Raw genomic sequence first — 25,745 nt, forward strand, 5'->3', positions numbered from 1 at the left:
AGGACTCCATCCCAGGAACCAAAGGCAGATGCTTAACCAACTGAGCCACTCAGGTGCCTAGTCATATTGTAGTTATGATTCATCCTAATCCAGTATAACCTCATTTTAACTGGATGGCGTCTGCAGAGATGCTATTACCAAATAAAGTCACATTCACAAGTTTCAGGTAGACATGAATTTTGGGGGGACACTAGTCAACCCAATAGAGAGGCTAATGGAGTAAAAGTGGTAGCTTTTGCACACTGGGCACAGATGTATGCTCCATTTTCCATTTCCTTGCTTGTCCTTGGGTAGTGGATCCAGAGTAGTGCTACTAGCTAGAAAAGGAAGAAATAAGTGTGAAATGGATTTCAGAAATGTAATTAGCAGATATCTTGAATGTGGAGAGGCCAACCCCAAACAATCTGGCTGATCTTTCTCAGTCACAACTTCTCTCATAACTTTCCTGATAAGTCACTAAATGTCTACTACTTTTATCCCAGGAAATTTGTTTTCCTAGCTTCTAAAGGCGTCTAACTCAAAGACCTCTCCTTCAAGTCCCTTTTTATGAGGACTTTCTTAATTAGCTCCACCTTAGTGAGAAGAGTATTAAACTAGAAGAAATGAAGTAGCCTGTCATATGCATAAAAGAATTCAAATATATATTTGTTTAATCCCCCATTACTGAAACTATACTGGCATTTATATACAGTACAACATGTTGTTTGAAAGAAACAATCTGAAAACCAGAGGAGTGTTGTTAGAATTGAAACAAAGCATCATTCAGTTCTTACTGGGGGGAAAAAATCCATATGCTTTCTATCTGGGATATTGAATATAGTTATTTGGGTACAAGTATTCCCAGTGATTTCAATCTCCAAAAATATAAATTCCCAATTTACATATTTGATGTATCTTCTTCTTAAATGAAGTAACCTAAACTCTTAAATCTGGGTATATTTTCAGTTTGTATAATCTCTCATGGGTAATGAACTCCATAAATATAAAATATGCTGTGTAATGTTGTGTAATCTTACTGAAAAAAATTACTTCCAACGCAGTCTCAAAGTGGTGGATTGTGGAGGATGTCAGACAGTTTCCTAGTTTAGGTATAAAATAACTATAAATGTTATTTAGGTATTTGTTTTAATGATTTACTGGATATATCCTCCTCCTGTTTGGCTTTACATTTTTTGGCCCACTTTTTAAAGTATATAAACATAAAATAACCCTCCTATCCTTTTACCCTTTTCTGCAACTTTTTCATACTTTGTTTTTCCTGAGGTGTGGTGATAAAAAAAAAAAAAAGAATCTAGTAACAAGAAAGCTGCTAACAGTTGTGAGATTCTGGGCAAGAACATAACTGTGGGGGCTCACAGAATGTAAATCTAAATATTAAAATTCTAAATTAGGATTTAAAAACTGTTGAATAAAATATGTTCGACCTTCCCATCTTAACAAATATACTTTTCTAATGACATGGAAAGTCATGTTCCAACCAATTATAACTTTTTGGACTCCATAGCATCCTGTGCAGCACTGTGGCAAAGTGGGGAGCCAGTCCGACTCCAGCTTAACTTAGCACCTTACTACCCTAGGTTCTGTCCCTCATGGCCTTATGAGCATATGTGTGATTGACCCAGTGAACACCAGGCTCTACACTGTCCCATGGCCACACCTTGGGTGACCCTCAGGAGGACCTGGTCATGTCCTGAACTGGGCAGTGAATTCCAGGGTTCTGGAATATGGTGGGAAGGGAAATATGGCCTTCGTTTGTGACACTTCCCTTATCCCTGCAGAATACCCTCCTGACAGGCAGAAACATGGTGAGAGAACAGCCAGAGCACAGTACTCTAATGCAAATATCTCTTACCTAATCTGCAGGACAATATTGACCAAGAGAGCCATTTAAGTACATAGCTAATACTCTTCTTCTAAATTCCAATATCTGTTAGTGAAGTTGGGTAATGAGTACATAGGGACTCTTTGTGTTATTCTCCCTTTTTGTTATATGTTAGCAATTTTCCATAACAGAAAATAAGAAAATAATACATTTTAATGTCATCTTGATAGTTCCAAGAAATTGTATGTTTTGTGTAAGGAGGTTTGGTTTGCGTGGTCACTGTTGTGCTTGTTTCTAATTCTACTGATGCCTTCACGGATACTCTCTCATTAAAGGTGGGTGAAAATAATCAATGTGATCTCTATTAGATAGCCTTTGCATTTCTGAGCTCATATTTGGACTTGGCATTACTAAGCAATCCCAGTGATTTTCCCTTAGTTTTTTGCTTCTGTTGTATATAAATAATCATTTATTACTGACATTGAAGTCCATTAATAAGATGATCAAATTCTTTTTGATCTGCCTAATTTCTCGTTTAAACTGGACTCAGAACACTTTGTGAATTTTCTTGTGTTGAATTACATTACCTTTCAATTTTATTTTATTATTTTATTTTATTTTGTTTTTTATTTAATCTCTATACCAAACATGGGGCTCAAATTCATAACCCTGAAATCAAGAGTCACATGTTCTGACTGAGCCAGCCAGGCTCCTCTTACTTTTCAATTTTTAAAAAGTTAGTTTCTCTTGAGGTGCCTGGCAGGCTCAGTCAATACAGAATAAGACTCTTGATTCTGGGGTCATGACTTCAAGCCCCACATTGGGTGAAATTAGCTTTTCTCCTCATTTCAATACTATTTCTCTTTTCATAAACTGAACCTGTAGATCCATGACTTAGGATCTGGATTCAGGATTATACTATTTCAGGCAGTCTTTGTGTTTATTTATTTATTTATTTTTAAGATTTTCCTTTTTCTGATTCAAACCTATTCTTTGGGTATGTGTCTGTGTGTGTGCCTGCATGTGAGTTTTGGATGATACAGAGGCTTTTGTGTTTTTCCCTTTAATCTCAGGGTATATGTTCATATAGTAGTGCTGTAATCACTATTACCATATATTTTGTATTTCAGCTTTAATTTCATTAATAAGTGCAGTTTTTTTATTATAGATTCTAAAGCTATGTGTAAGCCCTCATGTTCTTTTTTTTTAAATTCATTTCCTTTTCATCTCGAATTCACAGTATTCTGTGTAGGTAATTAAACTTATAATTTAATATAAGTTGGAGTTGTTTCTTGGGATTATCGAATATTTTCTTTTCACCTTTACTGCACTTAGTTTTACATGCATAAATTTTTTAACAGCTCTAATAGATGAAAATAGTATCTAAGGTAGAAATAAATTATGTAGAATAATAAACTGCTGGATGTTAAAATATTCATAATTATTTTATTAATCAGGAGTATCTAATAATGTAATTAAATAATGTAATTAAAACATATTCTAAAATAAGGATAAATAACTGCCAGTCCTTTAACTCTCCTAGCCACTTGAGGTTTCATTTTCAAATGAAATTGAAATTTCATTGTCAGTTGTTAGCTTTGTTATGGTTTTGTCTCTCTCCCTGTTTTTTTTTGTTTTTTTTTTTTAACCACATTTCCTCCTCTTAAGTGCATCCTAAAATGTCATGTGCTTTACTGGTACACACATGAAAGTGCAAAAATTTACATATATCAGTGGTAACTGTTATGTTTTTTATGCTCAAGCATTTAATAAATATGTTCTTGATTACTAAAATTAAATTTAAGAATTTTTAAAGAAACTAGAAACTAATCATTTTATATGGACAACATATGTTTTGGAAGCAGAGTCTATGACCACCCAGTGCATAAAACATAAACATACTTACACACACCAGAAAACATTCTAATAGCTTAAGCAGAATTAATTTTAGATTACTTTGCTTGAACTGATTGATAATATCATTGCTATCATGAGAATTTCATGCCTTTCAAATTTAGTTTTTATTTCAGTTTGCTTTTGCACATTTTCCTTCCAATTTTTTGTTATAAGTTTATATTAACTTTATCATCTTATTCCTAACTTATGTTTCAAAATGCATTGCTGGCGGGGCACCTGGGTGGCTCTGTCGTTGAGCGTCTGCCTTCGGCTCAGGTCATGATCCTGGCATCCTGGGATCGAGCCCCGCATCAGGCTCTATGCTCGGTGGGAAGCCTGCTTCCCCCTCTCCCACTCCCCCTGCTTGTGTTCCTGCTCTCGCTGTCTCTGTTAAATAAATAAATACTTTTAAAAAATGCATTGCTGGCATTGCATATTTCTAGTATGGGTATTCTATGGAATCTCAGCTTTTATAGGAAATAAAGATTCCTAAGCAACCTCAAATTGTTTTCACAGCAAAGAAAAAATGACTTAATAGAGTCTGCAGGAGAATATATACAGGATGAACATAAAAACACAGTTGTATTATTGGTATTATTGCATTTGGTATGCAATATGCAATATGCAAGCAGCAATACTGCTTGAAGGTTTTTTCAGAGTCAGAATATCTTTATAGAAAGGACATCAGGGTTTGGAGACGAGAGTTTTCCTCTGGGGTGTTCCACTTACTAGCTTGTGTGACCTTTAGCGACTGATTTCAGTTTACTAAGTATCAATTTCCTGCTTTAGAAAAGGACACAGACTTGGGGCGCCTGGGTGGCTCAGTCGGTTAAGCGTCTGCCTTCGGCTCAGGTCCTGATCTCAGGGTCCTGGGATCGAGCCCCGCATCGGGCTCCCTGCTCTGCGGGAAGCCTGCTTCTCCCTCTCCCACTCCCCCTGCTTGTGTTCCCTCTCTCACTGTGTCTCTGTCAAATAAATAAATAAAATCTTAAAAAAAAAAGGACACAGATATTGTATGTTCTTGAGAGGATTCACATATATTACATGGTATGGTGCCTGGTGTGTAATTACATGCTATAAATATCATCTATTATTGTTAGTAATAGCTGTTGTAGTAAAGATTACAGAATGAGAGGGAACGTGAATATAAATAAATATTCTTGGCAAGTTTGTAAATTATATACATTTTCTTTGATTTATATGCATTTATTTATGATAGCTATTATACAGATGTTATTAAATTACTCTTAATGTCAGATAAAATTATTTGGAAACTTGTGGAGAAAAACCATCTTGTATATTTTTCATATAGCAATGTTTATAATATTTAAAACCTCCACATATTCAGGACCAAGATCAGGCAGAAATGTAAAATAACACCAAATATAAATGATGAAATTTCTCTTTCTCATCCCATAATTTAGTCATATATATGTGTATATCTCTATCTATCTATCTATATAGTTGTTTGTTTTTTACAGAATCTGCTAGTCTTTTTTCTTTGTGTTTATTCTAAGAATACATAGGTTTTATTAATCTTAAATGAGAAAAAAAAGATTTGTTTTGTTAAGAAGTATTGATACTGTCATTCCTTGGAATGGAAAATGTAAAAACAAATAGATACTTTGTCAGAGGTATAGATTTATTTATAAAACTTATCTACCAGAAGTTGAGTTGTTTCAGTTCTCCTCTATCCCTCTGGGAGAGGTTAGAAGAAGAAATTACAATGTTTATATAGGAAAATACCAAAAGAGAGACACATTAAATCACATGTGTAAATGAATTCTATACTTTCTGGCACAGACTGGATTTAGCACTCTAGTCTTACTCCTCACTATTGTCCCTTTCACAGTCTCCCCTTAGGCAAGTTTGAACTAGTAGCTGTTTCTGTATATCTTTGTCAGGGTCTCTCCAACTTCTAAATATTTGCAAATGTTCTTGTCTAAGAAACGGCCCTTATCCCTTCCACTCCTAGTTGGCTTATAATAATTAATTTTTCTAGTTTTAGCTGGGGTGTCAGTAGCTTCTGCATTTCAATTATTTAACTCTCCTATATGCCTCCAGCCATCTCTGTAGTCCTTTTACTTTATGTATTGAATAATAATTTTTTTAATATCTCTGCCTTTCACAGTGGAAGTTTCTTTATAAAAGGGGCTAAACCTTTTTTTTTTTAAATTGAGATATGGATTTTTTTTTTCCCTAGTATAGTTGACACACAATATTATATTAGTCTCGGGCTTACAACTTAGTGATTTAACAAGTTTATACATTAGGAGGGGTATGCCTTTTTTTTCCCCCCTTTATGTCCCTTGTACCATAATACGCATTTAATAAAAGTTATAGTTGAATTAAGGAATATAATATATTTGCATCATGAAGGTGAAATGTCTGTCTCTCTATACTGAAATCAATAATTTAAATAAAAACTTTTCTTATATCAAATCAGCATGAAATAAAAATATATGATGCTTTATTTCTAGTCTTCTAATATATGTATTTATATAGCTAATACTGATTCATTTTTATATAAATAATTATTAGCAAGCTCACCATCTAATAATAGCTATTTTTATGGTCTATTTTCTATGTAATACTTTTTATCTCATGTTAAATTTATTAATTCATAAATAGCCATCAGTCTTGCAGAAATGCAAAAGCGCCATGGAGAATTATCTTCCAAAACCTGTAGAGACTTTATTTAATCTTCTAAGTGTATGTTACAGAAATTTATCAGAAACTTTCATATATTTTCTTCCTACTATTACACTAAACAAAATATTTGATCCTTAAATATATCCACCTAAGTCTATTAGAAAGTTATATTTTACTCCCCACTTTTGAATATAGCATACAAGTGCATAAGTAACAAATAATTCAAATATGACATATTTGTTGTTGTGAAAATGCCTGCAAATGGAAGTAGCAATGAATTCCATTAGAAATGCCTTTTTTTTTCTCAATTTCTGAAAGTATTCTTGATGTACGTTTTGTTTTGCCTTGATTAGGCTGTTATTGAAGGTGTTTGAAATTTTTTATCATAAATTGAATTTTCTAAGTCTTATAATTCAGACCAATGAACCAGAGTTTAGCAGTCTTTCCCACTCCTATCTTCAGGATGGGAGGCCTTGAAAATAGAACTGTGAGCAAACCATAATGGAAGCATTTGCTGTCTTTCCTCCTTGCTTTTTGCATTAGTGCATAGTCTCTAATTCATGTGCAAATGTTCATGTATCTAGAGATTTATAACAAAACTTGCTTTTCCAATGCTTATTCCTCCAACCTTTTTCAAAAACAGATAAATTTTTCTAAACAGCCCTTCAATGATAGCAAACTTTATTGCTTCCTTTGCTTATTACTACTTCTCCCTGCTCTTTTTCCTCAGCCCAATATAAGTCTAAATAAACACAACTTGTTACTTCTCATTTTAAATTGAGTTTGCAAAATGTGGCCACATTTTCACTTATCCTTTTCGTACAGTTAAAATCTTACCTCACTTGCATGACATCTTTCTGAATTACCTAATCTCCATTTCATTTTGGTATGAATAGCAGCACTAGAAGTTTTGTGATAGGTTAAGTTAGAAGGTTTGAGACATTAATAGTCCATAATGTTTTTTTTATTATTTCAATAAGCCATATAAATATGTTTGCCTAAATTATGTATATAGTTTGTTAACTCTGATTACATGCAAATCTCAGGCAGAATTAAGGGCAAGAGGGGATGGACAGGGGAAGGAAGTGGAAGGGAAGGTAGAGGAGGGGAGAGGAGGAAAGTGTTCTTAGTGAGGTTCGTGATGACTATCATCCCTTCTTGGAAAAAAGATGAATTAAATCAGCTTTAATTGTTAACATATTCAACTATTTTATTGAGCATTCAACTTTAAAACAAAAGAAATTATCCTTTTTTAAAAAGTTGTATTAGTGGTCTTCATGTATTGACATATAGAATTTTCTGTAATTGTTTTTTTAAAATTTATTTAAATTTAGTTAATTAATATATAATGTATTATTGGTTTCAGAGGTACAGGCCTGTGATTCATCCGTCTTATATAATACCAGGTGCTCATTACATCACATGCCTTACTTAATGTCCATCACCCAGTTACCCCATCCTTCCACCCCCCTCCCTTCCAGCAACCCTCAGAAAGTAAGTTAAGTAAAGCAGAATCTAGTAGAATCACATGAACTTACTTGGAAAATTTGTCAAGATTTCTAAATTATATTATTCTCATTAAAAATGGGTGATAATAGTAGTAAAAACCCCAAGATGAGGTATGATCATGTAAATACAGTATTTTGAGATGTGCCAGGCACACAGTAAACACACTGCATGGTAACTAAGCTCAAGATCATCTTTTAAGTGACACATCTAGGAATGAGAATAGAAGTCCCCAACCAGAAGCTCAGTCAAATTAGTAGGCCAGAATAAGTGCATTTGCATTTGAGATATGAACTCCCAAACTTCCTTCATGTATTACTTCCCTTACCTAGTTATGACAGAATTTGATTAAGTGTCAAATATCATATAGATTCCTAAATGTGGAGATTTCAGGAAAGGATTAAGAAGAAAAAAATGAAATTAAAAAGAAACTAGATGAAATCCACTGAGTAGTATTGTGTTCTGGATTTTAAAGGTAAATATTCTGACACTAGAACAAGAAAATTCCATCAATTCAATTTACAAAACAGCCAACAAGAAACCCAGGATAAGCATTTGGTCTTGGATTTAAGCAATCCTGGCTCTCTCGTGTTCAGCTGCAGTTCTACCTCAGTGGTTTCTGTACTAACAGACTCCAAAGGTAGAGTACTTATGACTAGAAAATTAAAGTTATGAATATTTAAGCTGATATGCAAAGCACCAACAGAGCAAAGTATACATGCAGATAATCATGAATTATACACTAATCAAATTTTAATAAGTGGGGGACATTAGTGTAGAAGCACATGACTTACCAACGTGTTGTTTTCTTTTTTTTTTTTTTTTTTCATTTTGCAGGAAAAAGTCCAGCATTTACAGAAGGCTTTTGCTTCCAGAGTAGATAAATCCACACAGACTGAACTTCTAGGCTATGATGTAAGTAGCTATATAAAACCATTTTTATCTTCTTTATTGGTATTCAGACCTCCACAGCTTATTTACCTCTGTTGCTGTGTCCATGCATTGATTTAATAGGATTTAGTGGCTCGCCATTCATCTTTTGCTCTTAAATAATCCCCAAATACCTTCTGGAAGTGAAAAAGATAATTACAGGCACCAACTAGCATACCAATGTCTTATTTTTTTTTTTAAGCTAACATCCCTCATATAGTCTTTTGAATTAGTGAATTTGCAGACATGTGGAAGATACGTATTAGAATACTAGGACAATTTACTTTTAGGAGAGTACTAATTTATTTATTAACAGTTTAATAAAGTTATGTTCACAATCACCAAGGGCCAGGCACATCATTTTTACATTCTGATACATAAAAGGAAACACAACTTTGCAGAGAAATTTACAATACTATTTTAGCTTTTGGGCTTCAGTGCAAGCTTCAGAAAGTAATTTAATTGAAAGTTAGCATTTTTTTCTTAGTGTGAAATACTTGTTGAATTGTCAAAATAGGATTGTAAAACATGTGTTGATACAAGATTGCTTCTAATAACACTGGATGATTTTGGATAACTTTGATTTAAATGCCTATCTTTTCTTCAATGAAGCTATAAGATTTTCGCTTTGCCTAAGTTGATGACTTTAAACTTCCTTTTGGTGAAAATATAAAGGAATTATCTTGTTTATCCTGCATCTAACATTTGTTAGAACTCCCTCTTCTATTTAAAAACATTAATATTATTTTTAGCACTTTATTAACAAGTAAGATTAGAAAAGATGCTTTTAAGGTGTTTCATGAGGGTGTATAATAATAAAATGTAAGTTTATCTGCATGTCCTCATTATATTAAATAACATAAATATGAATGTTATTTTTATGTTGCCTTGCAAATTATGTTGTTATATTTAACTAAATGCTACTTGTCTCTATTAGGAAGTAAGCTAAAGTTTTGAATTCCAGCACAAATTGTCTTCATCTACTTATATATGTTCTTTTTAAATTTAAAAAACATTAGAAGCTATGCTTTTCTTTTGAATTTTTCTGTTATATTCATTTTATGTTTATTATAGATACCTAAATATTCTAGATATGAATATTGTGACTACTTCTTGCTTGAATACCAGTGTTATATATGATTTAAATGGTGTTAATGTTTCCTATTTTAAAATAGAAATGATTTCTAAGTTCAAGCAGGATTTACCACAAGTATTTTAATTTTATCTCTTTTGAAGGTTTTTTTTTCCCATTTAAAGTTTTTTGATATGTATTATTTGTATATCAGTACCTAGGTTATAAGCTCAGTATGTATTTTACAAATAATAACCTATATCTTTTTAAATCTGCAAGCCAGTTGTCCAATATGACGAATAAATTAATAGTTTCCATTAAATCATATTCAAACATAACACAATTATAAGTTAACTTATTCACTACCACATGGTCTTTGTGGAAGTCTAGTTATTAAAAGTAATGTATTCTTCAGCAAGGGAAGAGGAAAACACGTATATATTGGGACTCAAATATTCCACTTTACTCAATACGGAAATGATGCTTGGGAAACTCAGTTCCAAATTTCTAAAGGACCGAATATAAAGATAGAATGTGAGATCTATAGCAGTATTAGTGACTGCAAGTGAGAAACAGTTGCTAAGAGATGAATGGTTCCTGTGGGGTAGATAATTAAATTGTGTCTTGTGTATTTGCCTCTCTATGCCCCATCATGTTCTTGTTTCTATGAGCTTTGTTATATCAATATTACAATTTCTCTAAACATTTAAATAAAAATTTAAAATGGAGCCATGAACATAGGTAATCCTTATTAAATCTTCATTGTTCCTAGCTTCTTTTCATATCTGACAGTGAAAATTTATTGTATTTTACTGGGTTGAATTAAGGCTAAGAATAATAATTTCTTGGTATTGACTCCTTTCAGGATCCCTTTGTATAAGTGTTTGGTATGACTTAGGTAGTTATTAGCATACATTAATAATCTGTTCTAAAGATTTCATATTTTACATTTCCTGGTGGTAGATTCTAGGATGTAATCATTAGAATCAGAAAGGAATTATCAAAGATACACATATAGAACCTCATGGCACTAACTGGATGTTACTGTCATAATAGGCTTTGGGGCATTTTGTATGGAAAACATTGGGGAGGGAAATATTTTTAAAAAGCAAGTTAGAAATAAGTAAAGCATTTTAAATGTGATAAATTGTGTGACTGTTGGGAATATATGACTTATCAACAGTGTATTTTTATTTTCTGTGACTGGGATATATTTTCTATACTTTTCAATATCTAGTCATAAATTTTTCACTTTTTCCATATGCAATAAGAATAATTGATTATCCTTTGACATAACATTTGCTCACATTTTTATCAGGAAATAATCTGACATTTTGTTTTTTCATCAATATATATTCACATATATACTATAGCTACTTAACAATTTGCAATAGTATTTGTCAGAGAAGATATGAAAAATCTTGTAGAAATCTTGTACATTATGAATGATACTTATACTCTCTTGCTTGCTTTCTAAAGCTGTCAATATTAGCCACAAATTGTTCTTTACAGATCAGTATGGATCATGTTTCAATGATATGAATGTCAGAATAGAAGAGACTACCAGTATCTGCTAATATAATATTCTTGGGAAGATAGTTGTTACTACACATTTTGCTTAAAATAGGAAATAGAATCCTTGAAAGATGTGAATTATAATGAAAACCATTAAAAGAAATTTCTGAAAATCCTCTACAGTGAGTAAGTTCAAAGATTCATATAATAAACTATTTCTATCTTGTAATAGATTTATCAGGAGACTTGAAACTAATGCTAGTGTACAGTATGCTTTGATTTCTAATGCACAGGACAAAGATGATTTAAAAATAAATTCAGAGTGTCTCAGCAAAGGCCTATAAACACAATAGTTCTTGTGATGATGAGGGAGATTGTTAAATAATTGATGAATGTGTCTTCAATAATCGATGCCAGTTTAACCGCTTTCACCTTCCTCTGTCTACACTGACTTAGTTTATTGAAAGATCAAAAATAATTTCTTAGGTGTCACTTGTGTTATTAAAACAGGATAGAAGATGAATATAGTCAAGTAACAATGTTGCCAATTGCAAGATTACACTAAGAGGTAGAGATTTTTCTGATTACATTAATTATATAAATAAATGCTTCAGCATAGAATGTAAGCTATCTGTAAATATAGTTTGAACTCATGCAAATAACATTTTTGGTTTAAATAATTGGGAAGGAATAGCCAAAATGCAGTGAAGATTTTATATTCTAACACGGCAAAAATTCAGGTGCTTTTTTTAATTTGGCATCTATATGGAGAGGTTTTTTTTTTTTTTTTAACTTCCTTTTGATGTTCTACAGAAGGTTATCTTTTTAAAATATAGTTGATTTACTTTAAGTGTAAATTTTCTTTTCAATTAGTGCCTGAACTTAGAACAATCAGAGTCTCTAGAGGAGTCTACCTTTAATCAGCATATATTTTTTCTATATTTTATATTTAATAAGTATTAGTCTCAAACTTGCAATTTTTTGTTCATATTTCTTTAAGAGTTTTGACGTTATCAAGTATTTCGTCAAATTTATTAATTACTGTTAGTCTTAATATCATTAATGGTTTTCATTTGGCTACTTGAAACTGAACTGGCATCACACATATTTTGAGTCATGGGTGAGTGAAGCATAACTCAGTTTAGAAAAGTATGATCATACCACTATATATTTTTCAAACATTTTAACATAGTTTCTAAATGATGGGATTTGCTTTATAAATGAAGTTTTCTACTTATATGCTAGGGAAATAATACTAGTTGCATTATGAATACACATTTTGAAGGAAAAACTCAATGCAGTTTTCTGTGTATTCTCAATCTATACTTTTCTTATATTTAATTTTGGAGGCCCTCCTAATATACTTAATAGTGTACAGGAAATTCTAACAAATATGAGAATAGCTCATCATGTAAAGAGTAAGAATTATTAGGGGATTTTTTTTTTTAAAGATTTTATTTGAGAGAGAGAGAGACAGATAGAGCACGAATGGGGAGGCGAGGGAGAAGCAGACTCACCACTGAGCAGGGTCCTGGGATCATGACAGCTGAAGGCAGATGCTTAACTGACTGCGCCACCCAGGTGCCCCAAGAATGATTAGTTTTTACCATAATTGTTTTATTAGCTATTATAAAGAGCAAGAGAGTATTTTGTGTTATTCAACTATATTATGTCAGCCTATGGATTAAGCCTAATTGTAAGAATTGACTAATTATCAATTAGGCTTTCTAGTTCAGTCGCTAATAATCCTAGTTTGTTAAAGCTATCTATTTTTGATCCATCCATTGCTGTTGTTTTTCATAACTTCAGTGCTTCTGATCATGTCAGGGTGCCCCAGCATTTAGCAGATGAGTGCCTTCTCCCTATATACTTCATTTATATTTATTTACATCAAGTATTTCTGTTTGTTTTTATAAATTTAAATAAAATCAAAGTTTAAAAATGATATATTCCAAGTTTTCTTTTGAACTACGGTTTTTCATATTACATAAAGATAAGTTTCAGACAAAATCATTGCTTAAAAACATAAGATATATGATCAACTGCTGTAGGTACTTATTAATACTTAGTGGAAGAATCACAGTTTATCCCGTGGTGAAGTTTTAAGGGTATCATTTTTGAAAATCCATACATGCATTTATTCAACAAATACTAAATGCCCCATGGAAGCCAGGCTCTGTCCTAGGTACTTAGGATACATCCTTTAATCAAACCACAAATATTCCCTATGGAGCCTGCATTTTTTGACAGCATACTTATAACATATAAGGAGAGTATATAGTATGTCAGAAGGTGCTAGGTGCAATATAAAAAGGAAAAATAGCACAGGGAAAGGGTAATTGTTTTTTTTTAAAGATTTTATTTATTTATTTGAGAGAGAGAGAATGAGAGACAGAGAGCACGAGACGGAAGAGGGTCAGAGGGAGCAGCAGACTCCCTGCTGAGCACGGAGCCCGATGTGGGACTCAATCCCGGGACTCCAGGATCATGACCCGAGCTGAAAGCGGTCGCTTAACCAACTGAGCCACCCAGGTGCCCTGGGTAATTGTGAATGTAGGGGTGAGGGTAAAGACTATGATCAAAAATTTTAAACAGGGTGATCTAGGCCGGTCTGAGGGTGAGATGTGACGCTTGAAGGTGGTGAGGTAAAAATCACATTTAGTCAGGGGTGCCTGGGTGGCTGAGGTGGTTAAGTGTCTGCCTTCAGCTCAGGTCATGATCCCAGGGTCCTGGGATCGAGCCCTGCATCCGGCTCCCTGCTCAGCAGGGAGCCTGCCTCTCCCTCTGCCTGCCATTCCCCCTGCTTGTGCTGTCTCTCGCTGTCAAATAAATAAATAAAATAAAATCTTTTTAAAAAATCCCATTTAGTCAGAAATCCTTTTGTGATATGCTCCTTGAACACCCCTGAAAGACCCTCAGTCAGTAAGAACAAATTGCTTTATCTTTGCAGCAGTCCTGGGTAAGAATAGTTGGCTTCATTTGTAGGCCATGTGGTATGAAAAAATGCATTCTATACCATTATACCCTAGAATCAGACCCCATGCATCAAGAGACTCACACTAGGGGAACAGAGACCACCTGTGGAAATAGCCTACTCAGGCTCCTCCTATCATATCCACTTAGCAGAAGCACTGAGAAGAAAGCTAGGTCCTATCAGCCACACCATGTAAATTACATTCACTTTTCCTTCCTTTTTTTGCATAGGCTCTGTCTGCCTCCTCCTCTCAACCTTCTCCCAGCTCAGGAAGAGTTGAATTTAGATACTTTAAATGTATAATTAGACTTCATTGTATATCAGCACATCCCATTATTTAGAGGTGTACCACTAAAGCCAACAAATGTAAAAATCACTCAATAGTTACTCGGTGAAAAAATAAATGAATAGATTAACTAAAAGACTCTCATGTTATTTTTATAATCCTAAAGATCTAAAAGAAATCAGTATACATTGTTTTATTAACAAATACAGAAGTGCATATTGTTCTACATTATTCTGTATCATTTTGTTACATCTAACAAATGTTTCAAAATGGCCACTTTGTGCCTTTTAGAACAAAGCATTAAATGCAAATCAGTGTAGATAACCAGTGATTTTTAAAACATGAGTGCCAACATGCAGCATTGAATGCTTCCTTCTAAAATCCTGAATTTTTATCTAGGAGCTAGATCATTCCTGGAATGCCTCCAGGTCTTTATTTCAGCTTTGACTGCATAGAATCAGTATGACTTAACTGATAATCCTTTTGTTAAGAGAATTTATAGTTGAAATCCTTTCGGGAAAAATAGCAAGGATAGGTGTTTAAAAAAAAAAGCTCTTGTAATTGTAAAAATATTCATCAAAATGAAACAATGAAAGAACACATAGACATACAAATTTTATATATCTTCTGTGGGGAGGAAAAATAAATTTCCCTCTACTCTTCTGGTTTCTTGGCTGAGACCTACCTGTAAAAACAAATAAACAGGAGAAAAACAAGTTTAGTGACATGTATACCCCCAGTATAAATGGGAAATACCCAGAAAAACCGAGTAACTCCCTGAAATGGTCCACGTCACCATCTTAAATACAACCTCCAGCTAAAGACAAAAGATGATGCTGCAGGGTTGGGGTCATAGGAGAGACCAGTTATGGGAGAATACCAGGAAAAGCATAGTAAACAAGGGTAAAACTGTTATGCAGATTTAAGACTGTCTTCTCCATTGAAAAGAGTTTCTAGAGATTGAGAGTTGTCCTCTTCTTCCTGGTCCAGAGAGACCTTTACAAGTGAGGATTTCCATTATACATGTAACTTTCTTTTATAAAATAGTAACTTGTATTCCATTTTCCAAGCTTCTCCTGTGTCTGTGTTTTTTAAAAATACCCAGCTAAAGATAATTCATATGCTAAAGAGGCATATTCTGGGTAGCATATATTTGTTCTCCTCCAATTAGTAATAATAATTATAATATTTGCTGAAAAATATGTTCATTTAGTAATAATGTTGATAAAAAAGAAAAGTTGATACTTGTTGAAAATTTCTTTCAACCCTCATCACCTTCTATCTCATATATCACCACCTCTATAGGTAATCTAGATTTAATTACAAAATTTCTAAGCATTTTCTTGGACAACTTTAGAAGTCATTTTAGAATTTTCCAGCATGCTAAGTGTGTATTGCATGACAGGAAGTCCTGTCTGAAGGAATTTTTACCACCCTGTGGAAGAAAATACAATGTATACACTAAGGGCATATTTCAGTGACTATTTGTGATAAATTATGTAATTGCAGTTATTCATCATAATTGTCAGGGAGCCTTCTTGCTCAACTATAGAACCCAGCAGTTAATTTCTTACTACATTTTCTTGTGGCACTGACAGTGACTGGAACATTCTAACTGCCAGACCAGAAAAGCCCTAGTAGCAATGGAATACTTAGAACACACCCTTTTCTGCGCATGATCATGTACTGAACACACAGTGATCCCTTATTCATGATGACGTGCTCTCTGCCTGCTCTCTTGCACTACCCTCCCAACCTCTCCTTATAAAACTCTAGGTGTCCCTCTTCTTGGCTGTTGGGTTGATTGTTAAGGCTTGAGCCTACCACCTGCCCTGGCTACAGGCACCAGAAATAAATCTTCCCCTTTCTCTTTTCCAGATTCTCCTCTTGAGTTATGGGCTTCTCTTGTGATGAGTTTATTCAGCAGCCATGTTTGCAAACCCAGCCAAGAGCTAAGCTTTCCATTTATCTACCCCCCCAGCTATACCCTGGGATGGAGCAGTTGGCCAGGATAGTACACCAGGGCTTGCCCATTTATTTCCTAAGTTAGGGGTTGTGATAGATCATTTGGTAACATAATTTATATTAATTTAAGTTCTAAGACTTTGCTCAGGTACTTGGTCAACATATATCTTTGTAGATTTATATTAACTCATGTCTAAGGAAAATACTGCCTTCCTTTAATGTGGTCTACAATCAAGAAAAATATGGAAAAGCAAATTTACTATTTAAATATTTACAAGTGTATTGAAACTATACACACACACACACACACACACACCGACACACGTAGAAGCACACAGTCTCTGAACACACAACTGCATGATATAGGTACAAAACAGAATCTACTTTTATTGACTATTTGTACTTATTATAGAAGTTAAGATTAGATGCAAATATATTAATTTTTGTATATAATAATTTACAGAAATCCTACTGTACACTAATACAGCATTTAAAATGGTTATTTGTAGTTTAATATTAAATCATATTTATACAACTGTTTGTTACCTAACTTTATTAGTATGAATTAATATTAAAGTATTTTCTTTTAAAGGTAAAAGTCACATTGACTATCTAGAAACATTACTTTTTCAAGAGGCAGAAATCATAAAACTATATATTCTAGACTGAAACAATAATGACAAATTTTGCCATACCATAGTTATGACAGTGTTGTTGGGTTTTTGGTTTTTTTTTTTCTTTCACTACACTACCTGATGGCTATTCTATCTTGTCATACAGTTGAGCCTTTGTTTCATTAGGCTATCAGATTTAATTAATTTATTTTTTCCTTTAGTTTTCTTGTGTGATTTACTATTCTCTGACAACCATCCTACTTGTACTTGATTGAGCAGCACAAAAGGATAATATCTGTAAAGATCATTAGCCCTCATAATGGTCTTGCTCTATCAAAAAGTTTCTCGAACACTTGACTCATGCTTTGGGACTTGAGAATACCTAGTGTGTATATTGGGGTTGGGGGAGCCAGTGATGGGGGGAAGGAGTAATTTTTCCTTTATCTTTCTAATTTCTTGGCTAGACCTCTGTAATAAAAGAGAGATTAACAAGTTAAATAATATGTATACCTCCTATATACACAGGAGATACCTAGGAAAATTAAGTTGACTCCTGAAATGGCCCAAGTAATTATCTTAAATACCATCTCCAGGTAAAGACAAAAGAAAGATGGGGGTTGGAGAAGCCAGTTGTGGAAGATTACCGAGAAGAACACAGTGAACAAGAGCAAGGTTGTTATGCAGATTTAAGTCTATGCCTTCTCTCTTGATTAGAGTTTCTAGAGATTTGGTCATCCCCTTTTCCTAGTACAGAAAGAGAGATACCCTTTCAAATGGAGATTTCCCTTACAAGTATAAATGACGTTTACAAAAGGTAACTTCTACTTGGTTTTGAGAGCTATCCTTGTGTCTGCAGCCTCTTAAGAATAACCAGTTCAAGTTATGCCAAAGAAGCATATTTGGGGGTGGCAAATTGTGCTTCCCTTCAATTTCACCTTGAAACTTCCCCAAGAAGTTTCACAATCCAGAACCTGAGTTGATAGGTTATTCCATTATTCTACTGAACCCATGTCTAAGTCCTGAAAATCGGTCAGTTCAATTAGACTGCTATGTCTCATTTTAAGAGGTGGTCTTGTAGATGGGCTCCCAAAGTTAGTCCCATATTGTGCTAGCATTTCTATGGAAAAAGATAAACAGAGTTTAACAGTTAGCACAAACTATAACACAGTTTGTGAGACCAGGGGGGCAGCCAATCAAGATTTCTATATGTCAGGTTCAAATCGTCTTTCAAAGTTTGAATATCTGTGATGTTGTCAGGTGGTCAGGTGAACTTTCAGAGTGGCTGACATATCCGCAGGTACAGAAGGTTGTCCATATGAGCTGTTGTGATTTCTCTTAAAGAGTTTATATCAAGTTGTTCACATTCAGTTTGCAGAGCTTTGGGAAAAGGGCAGTTTTGATTCCCAGTCATTTCAAGTTAGAAGGGTGGGGGAAAACCAGAAATTAGTTTGGAGAGTTATAGTGAGATATTTGAGGAAAACTGTTAGAATTCAGGATCTGGTCCAATTTACAGGTAGAAAACAAAATTTCTAAGACTGTAAACTGGACTAGAATCTAATATCCACAAAGGTATACTACTGAAACGTTATTTTCTCTATAATCACCCTCATTTTTACCAAAGATAATCACAGTAGGACTAATTTATTTGCAAAACAAGTTTAGTCTTATTAAACTTGATTATTTACATAAGTGCTGGAAGAATAATGATTGAATATATAGGTTCTTTTTAGGTCTACTTTTCTGGAACTTTTGTAGGGAATTTTAGATTGAACTTTTAAAAGCCTTGAGGCTAAGAAGTCAAGCCAAGGACTCACCATCAGACTTTGCCTGTAGTACCTAGCGTTTTCGGTTAATTTCTCTCTTCTTGAGGTCCCAAAGATAACGTATGGTTTCTGCACCTTCCAGAAAGTGACTTTCTTTTACTCATCTGGTAAGACTGCTGGGATCCCTGTAAGCAGTGCCATGCTGCTTTTGCAAAGAGTTTTATTGGCTCCATAAAGTGAAACTTAGTTCCTTGAAGCTGTTTGGTCATGTTTAATTCTATGTATATTCTCAAATATGACATTCCATTCAAAGCTTTAGTAATACAACCAATGTGTCCAGTTGTGGAAGCACATTCTAAGAACAGATTCTGCTTAAACTTATGCATATAAATATATTGCCATGAAAATAAGAATAATCACTAAGAGTTTCAAATTCTAGAGGGATCAGATAGGGAAAAAAAGTAATTGTTTCATCTCTGTTCACAAGGGCATACTTTACCAAATTGCTGTAATTCATACTTAGCTTAATGGAAAAGAGAAGTTTCCTTAAATCTAGAAAAAGCAAAGCATTAAAGAATCACAATGTTTCAAACAAAGTCATAAGTATTTTCAGTTTCATGAGTTTATTCAGCTCCATGTTACTTTTGTTCTACTTGGTTTTCTGTTGGTTCTGGAAATTTTTACCCAGTTCCGTTTTGTCTTGAAATGATCAGAGACCTATATTCCAGAGTACCTGTTAGAGTCCTTCCCTTTTTCTTTTCTTTTCCTTTTTTTTAAAGATTTTATTTATTTATTAGAGCACCAGCAGGGGGAGGGGCAGAGGGAGAAGCAGACTCCCCTCTGACATGGGGCTCCATCCCAGGACTTCAGGATCATGACCTGAGCCAAAGGCAGATGCTTAACCAACTGAGCCATCCAGCCACCCCTGTCGGAGTCCTTTTCTTGAATAATCTGTGAGGATTAAGCACTTTTGCAAAAGCATAGAATAAAACAATAATTATCTGTAAATGACAGAACACTTAAAAATAGCCATGGTTAAAGTTCTGATGAGAGTACATTGCAATGTAATTGACAAAGAAATTTGGCTATTTCCATGACATGCTTTTTAAGGTAGTAAGTATAATTACAAATGAAAACTTTATACCAGAACATACCAAATTTCTAGAAATTTCATACAACTTCTGGAACACTAATATTAACAACATATATCCATTCAAATGAAATCTAAGAAGGTTTAGCATCACTAATTTGGCAACGCTTCCCGTGTAACTTAACATAGTAAATAAGCCTAACTAGCTTAAGATCTCTTTTTCCAAGGAGAGAGAATAATTCTTTTAACATGCTCCAAAGACCTTCTGAAACATCTCAAAGTTAGTTCTAGGTCAAAAGGACTCCATTTAGAGTTTGATTTGGGGAGGTCTGTCAAAAATATCAAAAGGTTTTAGCGCATGACTAAATAGGATCACAGATCATTATGAAACAATACTTTATTTAACCAAAGTGACAAACATTGTTTAAAGGCAAATACAGAAGGATACATAGTTGTGAGCAAAGTTTCACTCTTTTTAATACTAAGAAGATTCAGTTTCCTTAAGCAATCAAAGATCTGATAAAGACAAATGCAGTAGAGGAAATTATTTTGAACTCTTTGCTTTCTAGTCAGATTGATGTGGGAAACAAAGGCAAAAGAAAAATTAAATTTCCTTACTACTTACAACCAATGACATGTCCTTGAAACAGGCAGAGTGACATTCCTCAGTCAGCTTGCCTGATAACTATAGTATAATCACAGGAAGGAAGAATCTTAGCCACCAGGCAAGGTTCTTGTGAGTGGGGTTGTGAATGTCCACTGATTTTTCTGCTGTCTAAATTTGGTAGTTTCTTATGAAAGTGCAGGTTAAAAAAAAAAAAAAACTTCATATCTTCATCTTGTTGAGGGAGTCCATAATGCAAGCCATTATACTTCTTTTGTCTTCCTTTCAATTTGGTTTTTCATAGAAACCAATAAGATAATTCTGTAGAAAAATAACTCTCTAATATTTTTTTCAAATATAGGAGTTTTTGGGGTTTTATTTTTTGTTTTTAGTTCAAAGTATCCATCATTTGACCATTAACAAGAAGGATCTTATATTAATCTCAATAGCAGCTCAAACCAATAAATGCTTTTTATGGGTTAACAATGATTTCAAGAGGCATCCCAAAGGGAGGTGCAAAGATGCAGCCCTTAAGAGATCCAGAGAATTTACTTTCAAAGTTAGCCTAGGAAAACAAACACTTGTGTTATCATCACAGGTGATAAGAATGAGACTGTGGGATGCCTCCAGTCATAGACTAAATCTGTGACACCAAGCAGATGCTACTGGAATGGGACTTTTCTAGCACAAATGAGATTATGAAGGTTGAGACTACAAAGGCCCCTTATGGAATAGGATCCTTTATAATAAACTCCCCTGAGAGCTGGCATAGTTGGACAAAGAGAATACTCCTTCTGGGATCCATTAGCCTGTTGGGTTGTATGCCAGATGCGTGTAGACACATTCATTTTCCAGGTGACAGAGACCAAACAATGTTCTCACTGTTCACAAAGCCAAACTCTTATGACCTAGAACAAGACAAAAGGAAAATCTCTTCTAGGCTATGTTTCTTTTTATGACAAATGACACAAAAGACAGACACCAAAAACAAACAAAAACAATGGCCATCTCTGGGAGAAAAGAGGATCAACAGAAAACAAGATTACTCATAACAAGAATCTTTACCAAAGTCACTATACCTAAGGAACTAGTTCACACAAATATTTTCTCCTGTTAATCTAAATTTGGAAAAGAAGGGATAAGAATTTTTAATCTTCTCTTAACCAGGTACGACAGGAAGAGATACCTGGGAGAGCTGACTTGTAAGAATTCTTATCCTTTGCCATTTTCTGCCATTTTTCCAGGATCCCATCCGCAGACTCCAGAGCATGTATGGTGCCTCAACAGATCCCTACCGGGGTCACCAAACTGTAGCAGAGGAAAAATAATTTCTCCTCTAACCTCCCAGGTTCTTGACTGAAACCACCTCTATAATAAAAGACAGATTAACAGGAGGAAAACAAGTTTACATAACATACACCTCCTGTATACATGTGAGATACCCAGGAAAACAGTAATTTCCCAAAATGGCCAGGCCACCACCTTACATACCATCTCCAGCTAAAGACAAAACAAGGATATTGGAGGTTATGAGAGATTACCGGGAAGAACACAGTAAACAAGGGTAAAGTTGTCACACAGATTTAGGTCTGTGCCTTCTCCATGGATGAGCTTCCAGAGATTTGGTCATCTTCGTCTTCCTAGTATGGAGAGGGTCACACCCTTACAAGTAGAGATTTTTCCTTATAAATGTAAATATCTTTTACAAAAGGGTAACTTTTACTTGGTTTTCAGAATTTTTCCTGTGTTTGTAATTTCTTAAACATAACCAGCTCAAGATAATGCTTAAGCCAAAGAGGCATATTTTGGTGTGGCAAATTCTCCTTTTCTCTAGCTTTGATCTTCTTCCAGTGAAAGAACTGGGTAATGATTTCAGGGAGAAAAGGCATTAAACTATTAGATTATTAGTGTTTCAAAATAAAGACATAAAAACTGTTTTTATAACTTATAGAGAGCTAAAGAACACAGTTCCATAAATGTTTGACTTTGTACCAAAGAGGCAAAGGAATAGGAATTTTCAGGATATTGAATTACAGAAGGTTTCCTAAAAGAGAGCCACATGTAACATTAACCTCATGCTCTGTGAAGAAAGAGTACCAGGAAATTATACTCATGTGATGCTACATTGTTAAAATGGTAATTAGAATTTTAAATGTATAAAGCTGAATTACTGTGGAGACAATTTATACAGAAGAGTGTAATTTACAATTCAGAGTACTTAAAAGTCATAGTTTTTTACATATCAGAATTACTTCAGATTTGTCATATATTATGATTTTTTGCTTATAAATTGATTATGGATTTGGATTTAATCCATCAAATTAAAGGAAAATTTACTTAAGGTACAGTCTAATATAGAATAATTTTCAGAAAGAAAAATACTCTAAACAGGTTCAGTATTTTCTTGAATGGAAAACTATAACCTAAAAATTGATAAATTGTTCATTTTTTAAGCTTAAGAAAAGACTAATATAGAATTGGAAATAGTGTTTTTCAACTTTTTAGAGTACAAAAAACACTCAATATTGTTCCAGAAATGCTCCTTAAAGAGTCTTTTTTAATTTATGCGGAAGTTGCCACAAACTCTGAGTTTGAAAGGATTAATTTTTCTTTGAGGGAGCATCAGTAATGACTCATTTCACCATAAGAAATACGAATCTAAAAGGAACTTAATGTGAATCATAAAAATATACAAAAATTACTTGGTGTGAGTATATGTATTTTCCACTCTTTTAAAAGCTTTCCTCCATTTTGATTTTCTAGTATGTTAAATATATAAACACTGAACCACTATCTATAAATATACTACATGTACATAAGCATATATATTTTGGCATTTCAAATATAATGGACATTAGCCTACTCTAATTGTTACTGAAACCCAAGTTTAGCTGCTTGTCATAGCTGGAAAGGCCAAAACTCAAAAGAGTATTGATTGGAAAGGAATATGAGCTTTATTCAGAAGGCTGACCAACTGGGGAGAAAGTGATCTCTTGTCCAAAGGCCAACTCCAAAGTTTCTGCCTGGCCTAGTGATTTTTTAAAGGGGTTCAGGGCCATTAATCAGTAAAGGGGGTGCAGTGGTCAGTAATATTTCTTGATTATGTGCAGACACATGGTGCCAGCTACACACATTATCTCAGTCCTCAGGGGTTATACAAAGGGGTCTGATTCCTTAGTGCCTGGGGCATGTGCAAGGAGGTCTGGTTTCTGTTTTGGTCTGATGTGAAGTGCTCTGTTCTTTCTCTGAAAAAATGCGTGATCTGTAGACATACGAAGAAAGGTTTGTTAATCAATCACACAGGCTAAGGGTGTTTAAAGTTGAAAGACTACTAGGTTTGCAGGAGGGGCCAAGATGACTTCTGTTCCTCACGGTCAGTTTTATGATTTCATATCTATGGGATTAGGAGCAAAGGTCCTTCTTCTGTAGCTACTTCCTGCTGATTGAGAATGATTTAGGGATTTTGAAGTGGAAAACTTTTACAGTGTGGAGGATCTTGTTTCTGGCATTTCCACTGTAGGGAATAGTAAGGGCATCTCTAAGCCAGTATGAATAGTGCAAGTTCCTCCTTGACAGGTGCAAAAAGTCAAACAACCACCAAAGGGAAAGAAAACAAGAAATGCAGTAATGTTTAATAGGGTATATTTCCATTTGGAAGGAATTGAAGTTAGCCAACTGCTAAAAGGATCTAGAACTAGGGCATCTGTAGCAGTGACTTGGTTATTTAAATCTTTCATGGCTTCAATTACATTTTTTGAGAAATGTGAATATGCAACATTTTGTCTTAGTGAAAACACATGTCACTCTTTGGCTGCTGTCAAGATATCTAGGGCTATTTGGTTTGGGCAGGCCACTTTTCAAATCTATGGATGGCTGCATGCCAGGTTTGGTTAAATGCTTGGCTAAGACCTTTACTCATAATTTTACATTGATAGAGGTGGCTACTGGGACAAATATGGCCAAAGGGGGGGGGAAATATCAAGAAGCCCTCTTTGCCCAGTATCTAGCTTTAACAATATCCTAATTATGAGGGATCACTGGCAAGTGGGAGAAGACTTGTTTGGGGATATAGACATCGCCAAGTGCATCCTCTATCCAATCATAAGGAAACTGGGACCATCTGCTATTTCCATAAGTCCATAGCTAACCCCATGGAGAGAGTACACTCCAGGTTGGCTCCATAAAGTCAGCCTTTGTTCCTTAAAGCTGTCTGGTTATATCTGAGTCTGTCTGTCTCTCAAATAATGACATTCCAGTCATAGCCTTGGCAATATAACCAAAGTGTCCTGTAACAAGGGGAAGAGATTCTTATTGAACTTATGCAAATATAATTGCCATGAAAGAAAGAGTACACATGGAGAGTTTCTGATTTCTGGAGCGTTCAGGTAGGAGAAAATAAAGTGTTTCAATTTCTTCACAAAGGAATATTTTATCATATTCTGTAAGTCATAGATATCTTAAGAGAAAGTTTCCTTCATCTAGAAGAACAAACATTAAAGAACCAAAAATGTTTCAAGTAAGTCATAAAAAGTATAATCATCTTTCTCAATTCAATTAATCCCAAATTAACTAATTTTGGTCTTTTGAATGTAGCTTTTCCATTGGTTCTGGAAATTCATACCCAGTTTAGTTTTATGATCTTGAAGATATCAGAAATGTGTATTTTTTTAAAAGTCCTTTTCTGTATGGTGGCTAACTTAACATAATAATTTTAAAAAAAAGTCCTTTTCATGAGTCTCCTTGAAGATGAAACACATTCTTCAAGAGCTTCAGAACAATAACTATAAATAATAAAAGACTAAAAATGAACATGGTTAAAGATCTGATGAGAGTTCATTTAATGCAGTTGCCAAAAAAAAAAATCCAGTTATTCCTGTGACATGCAACATTTCAATAATTAGAATTTCAACTGATGACCTTATATGAGGACATATTAAAACTTTAAGAATTTCATGTATTTCTGGAACAATTATGGCATTTACCCATACAGTATAACCTAAGACTTATCATTTGTTTGACAGTGTTTCCCAAGTAACTTAACATACCAAATTAACAA

General features: G+C 34.1%; 1 protein-coding gene across 2 annotated transcripts in view; it reads left to right on the forward strand.

Moving 5' to 3' along the window:
- The window catches only part of CCSER1 (coiled-coil serine rich protein 1), a 722,113-nt gene that overhangs the window by 686,798 nt on the left and 9,570 nt on the right, over positions 1-25,745 (forward strand). Inside the window, exon 9 of one of the 2 annotated variants that reach the window (XM_025873454.2) lies at positions 8,714-8,791. The exons of the other annotated variant lie outside the window; for it this stretch is intronic. Within the exon in view, the coding sequence (XP_025729239.1) occupies positions 8,714-8,791 (78 nt within the window). The remainder of the gene's footprint in view (positions 1-8,713; positions 8,792-25,745) is intronic. 2 annotated transcript variants of the gene reach the window in all.

Source organism: Callorhinus ursinus, unplaced genomic scaffold (assembly GCF_003265705.2).
Source record: "Callorhinus ursinus isolate GAN/ISIS: 27379988/994484 unplaced genomic scaffold, GSC_fseal_2.0 scaffold4, whole genome shotgun sequence".
Lineage (NCBI taxonomy): Eukaryota > Metazoa > Chordata > Mammalia > Carnivora > Otariidae > Callorhinus > Callorhinus ursinus.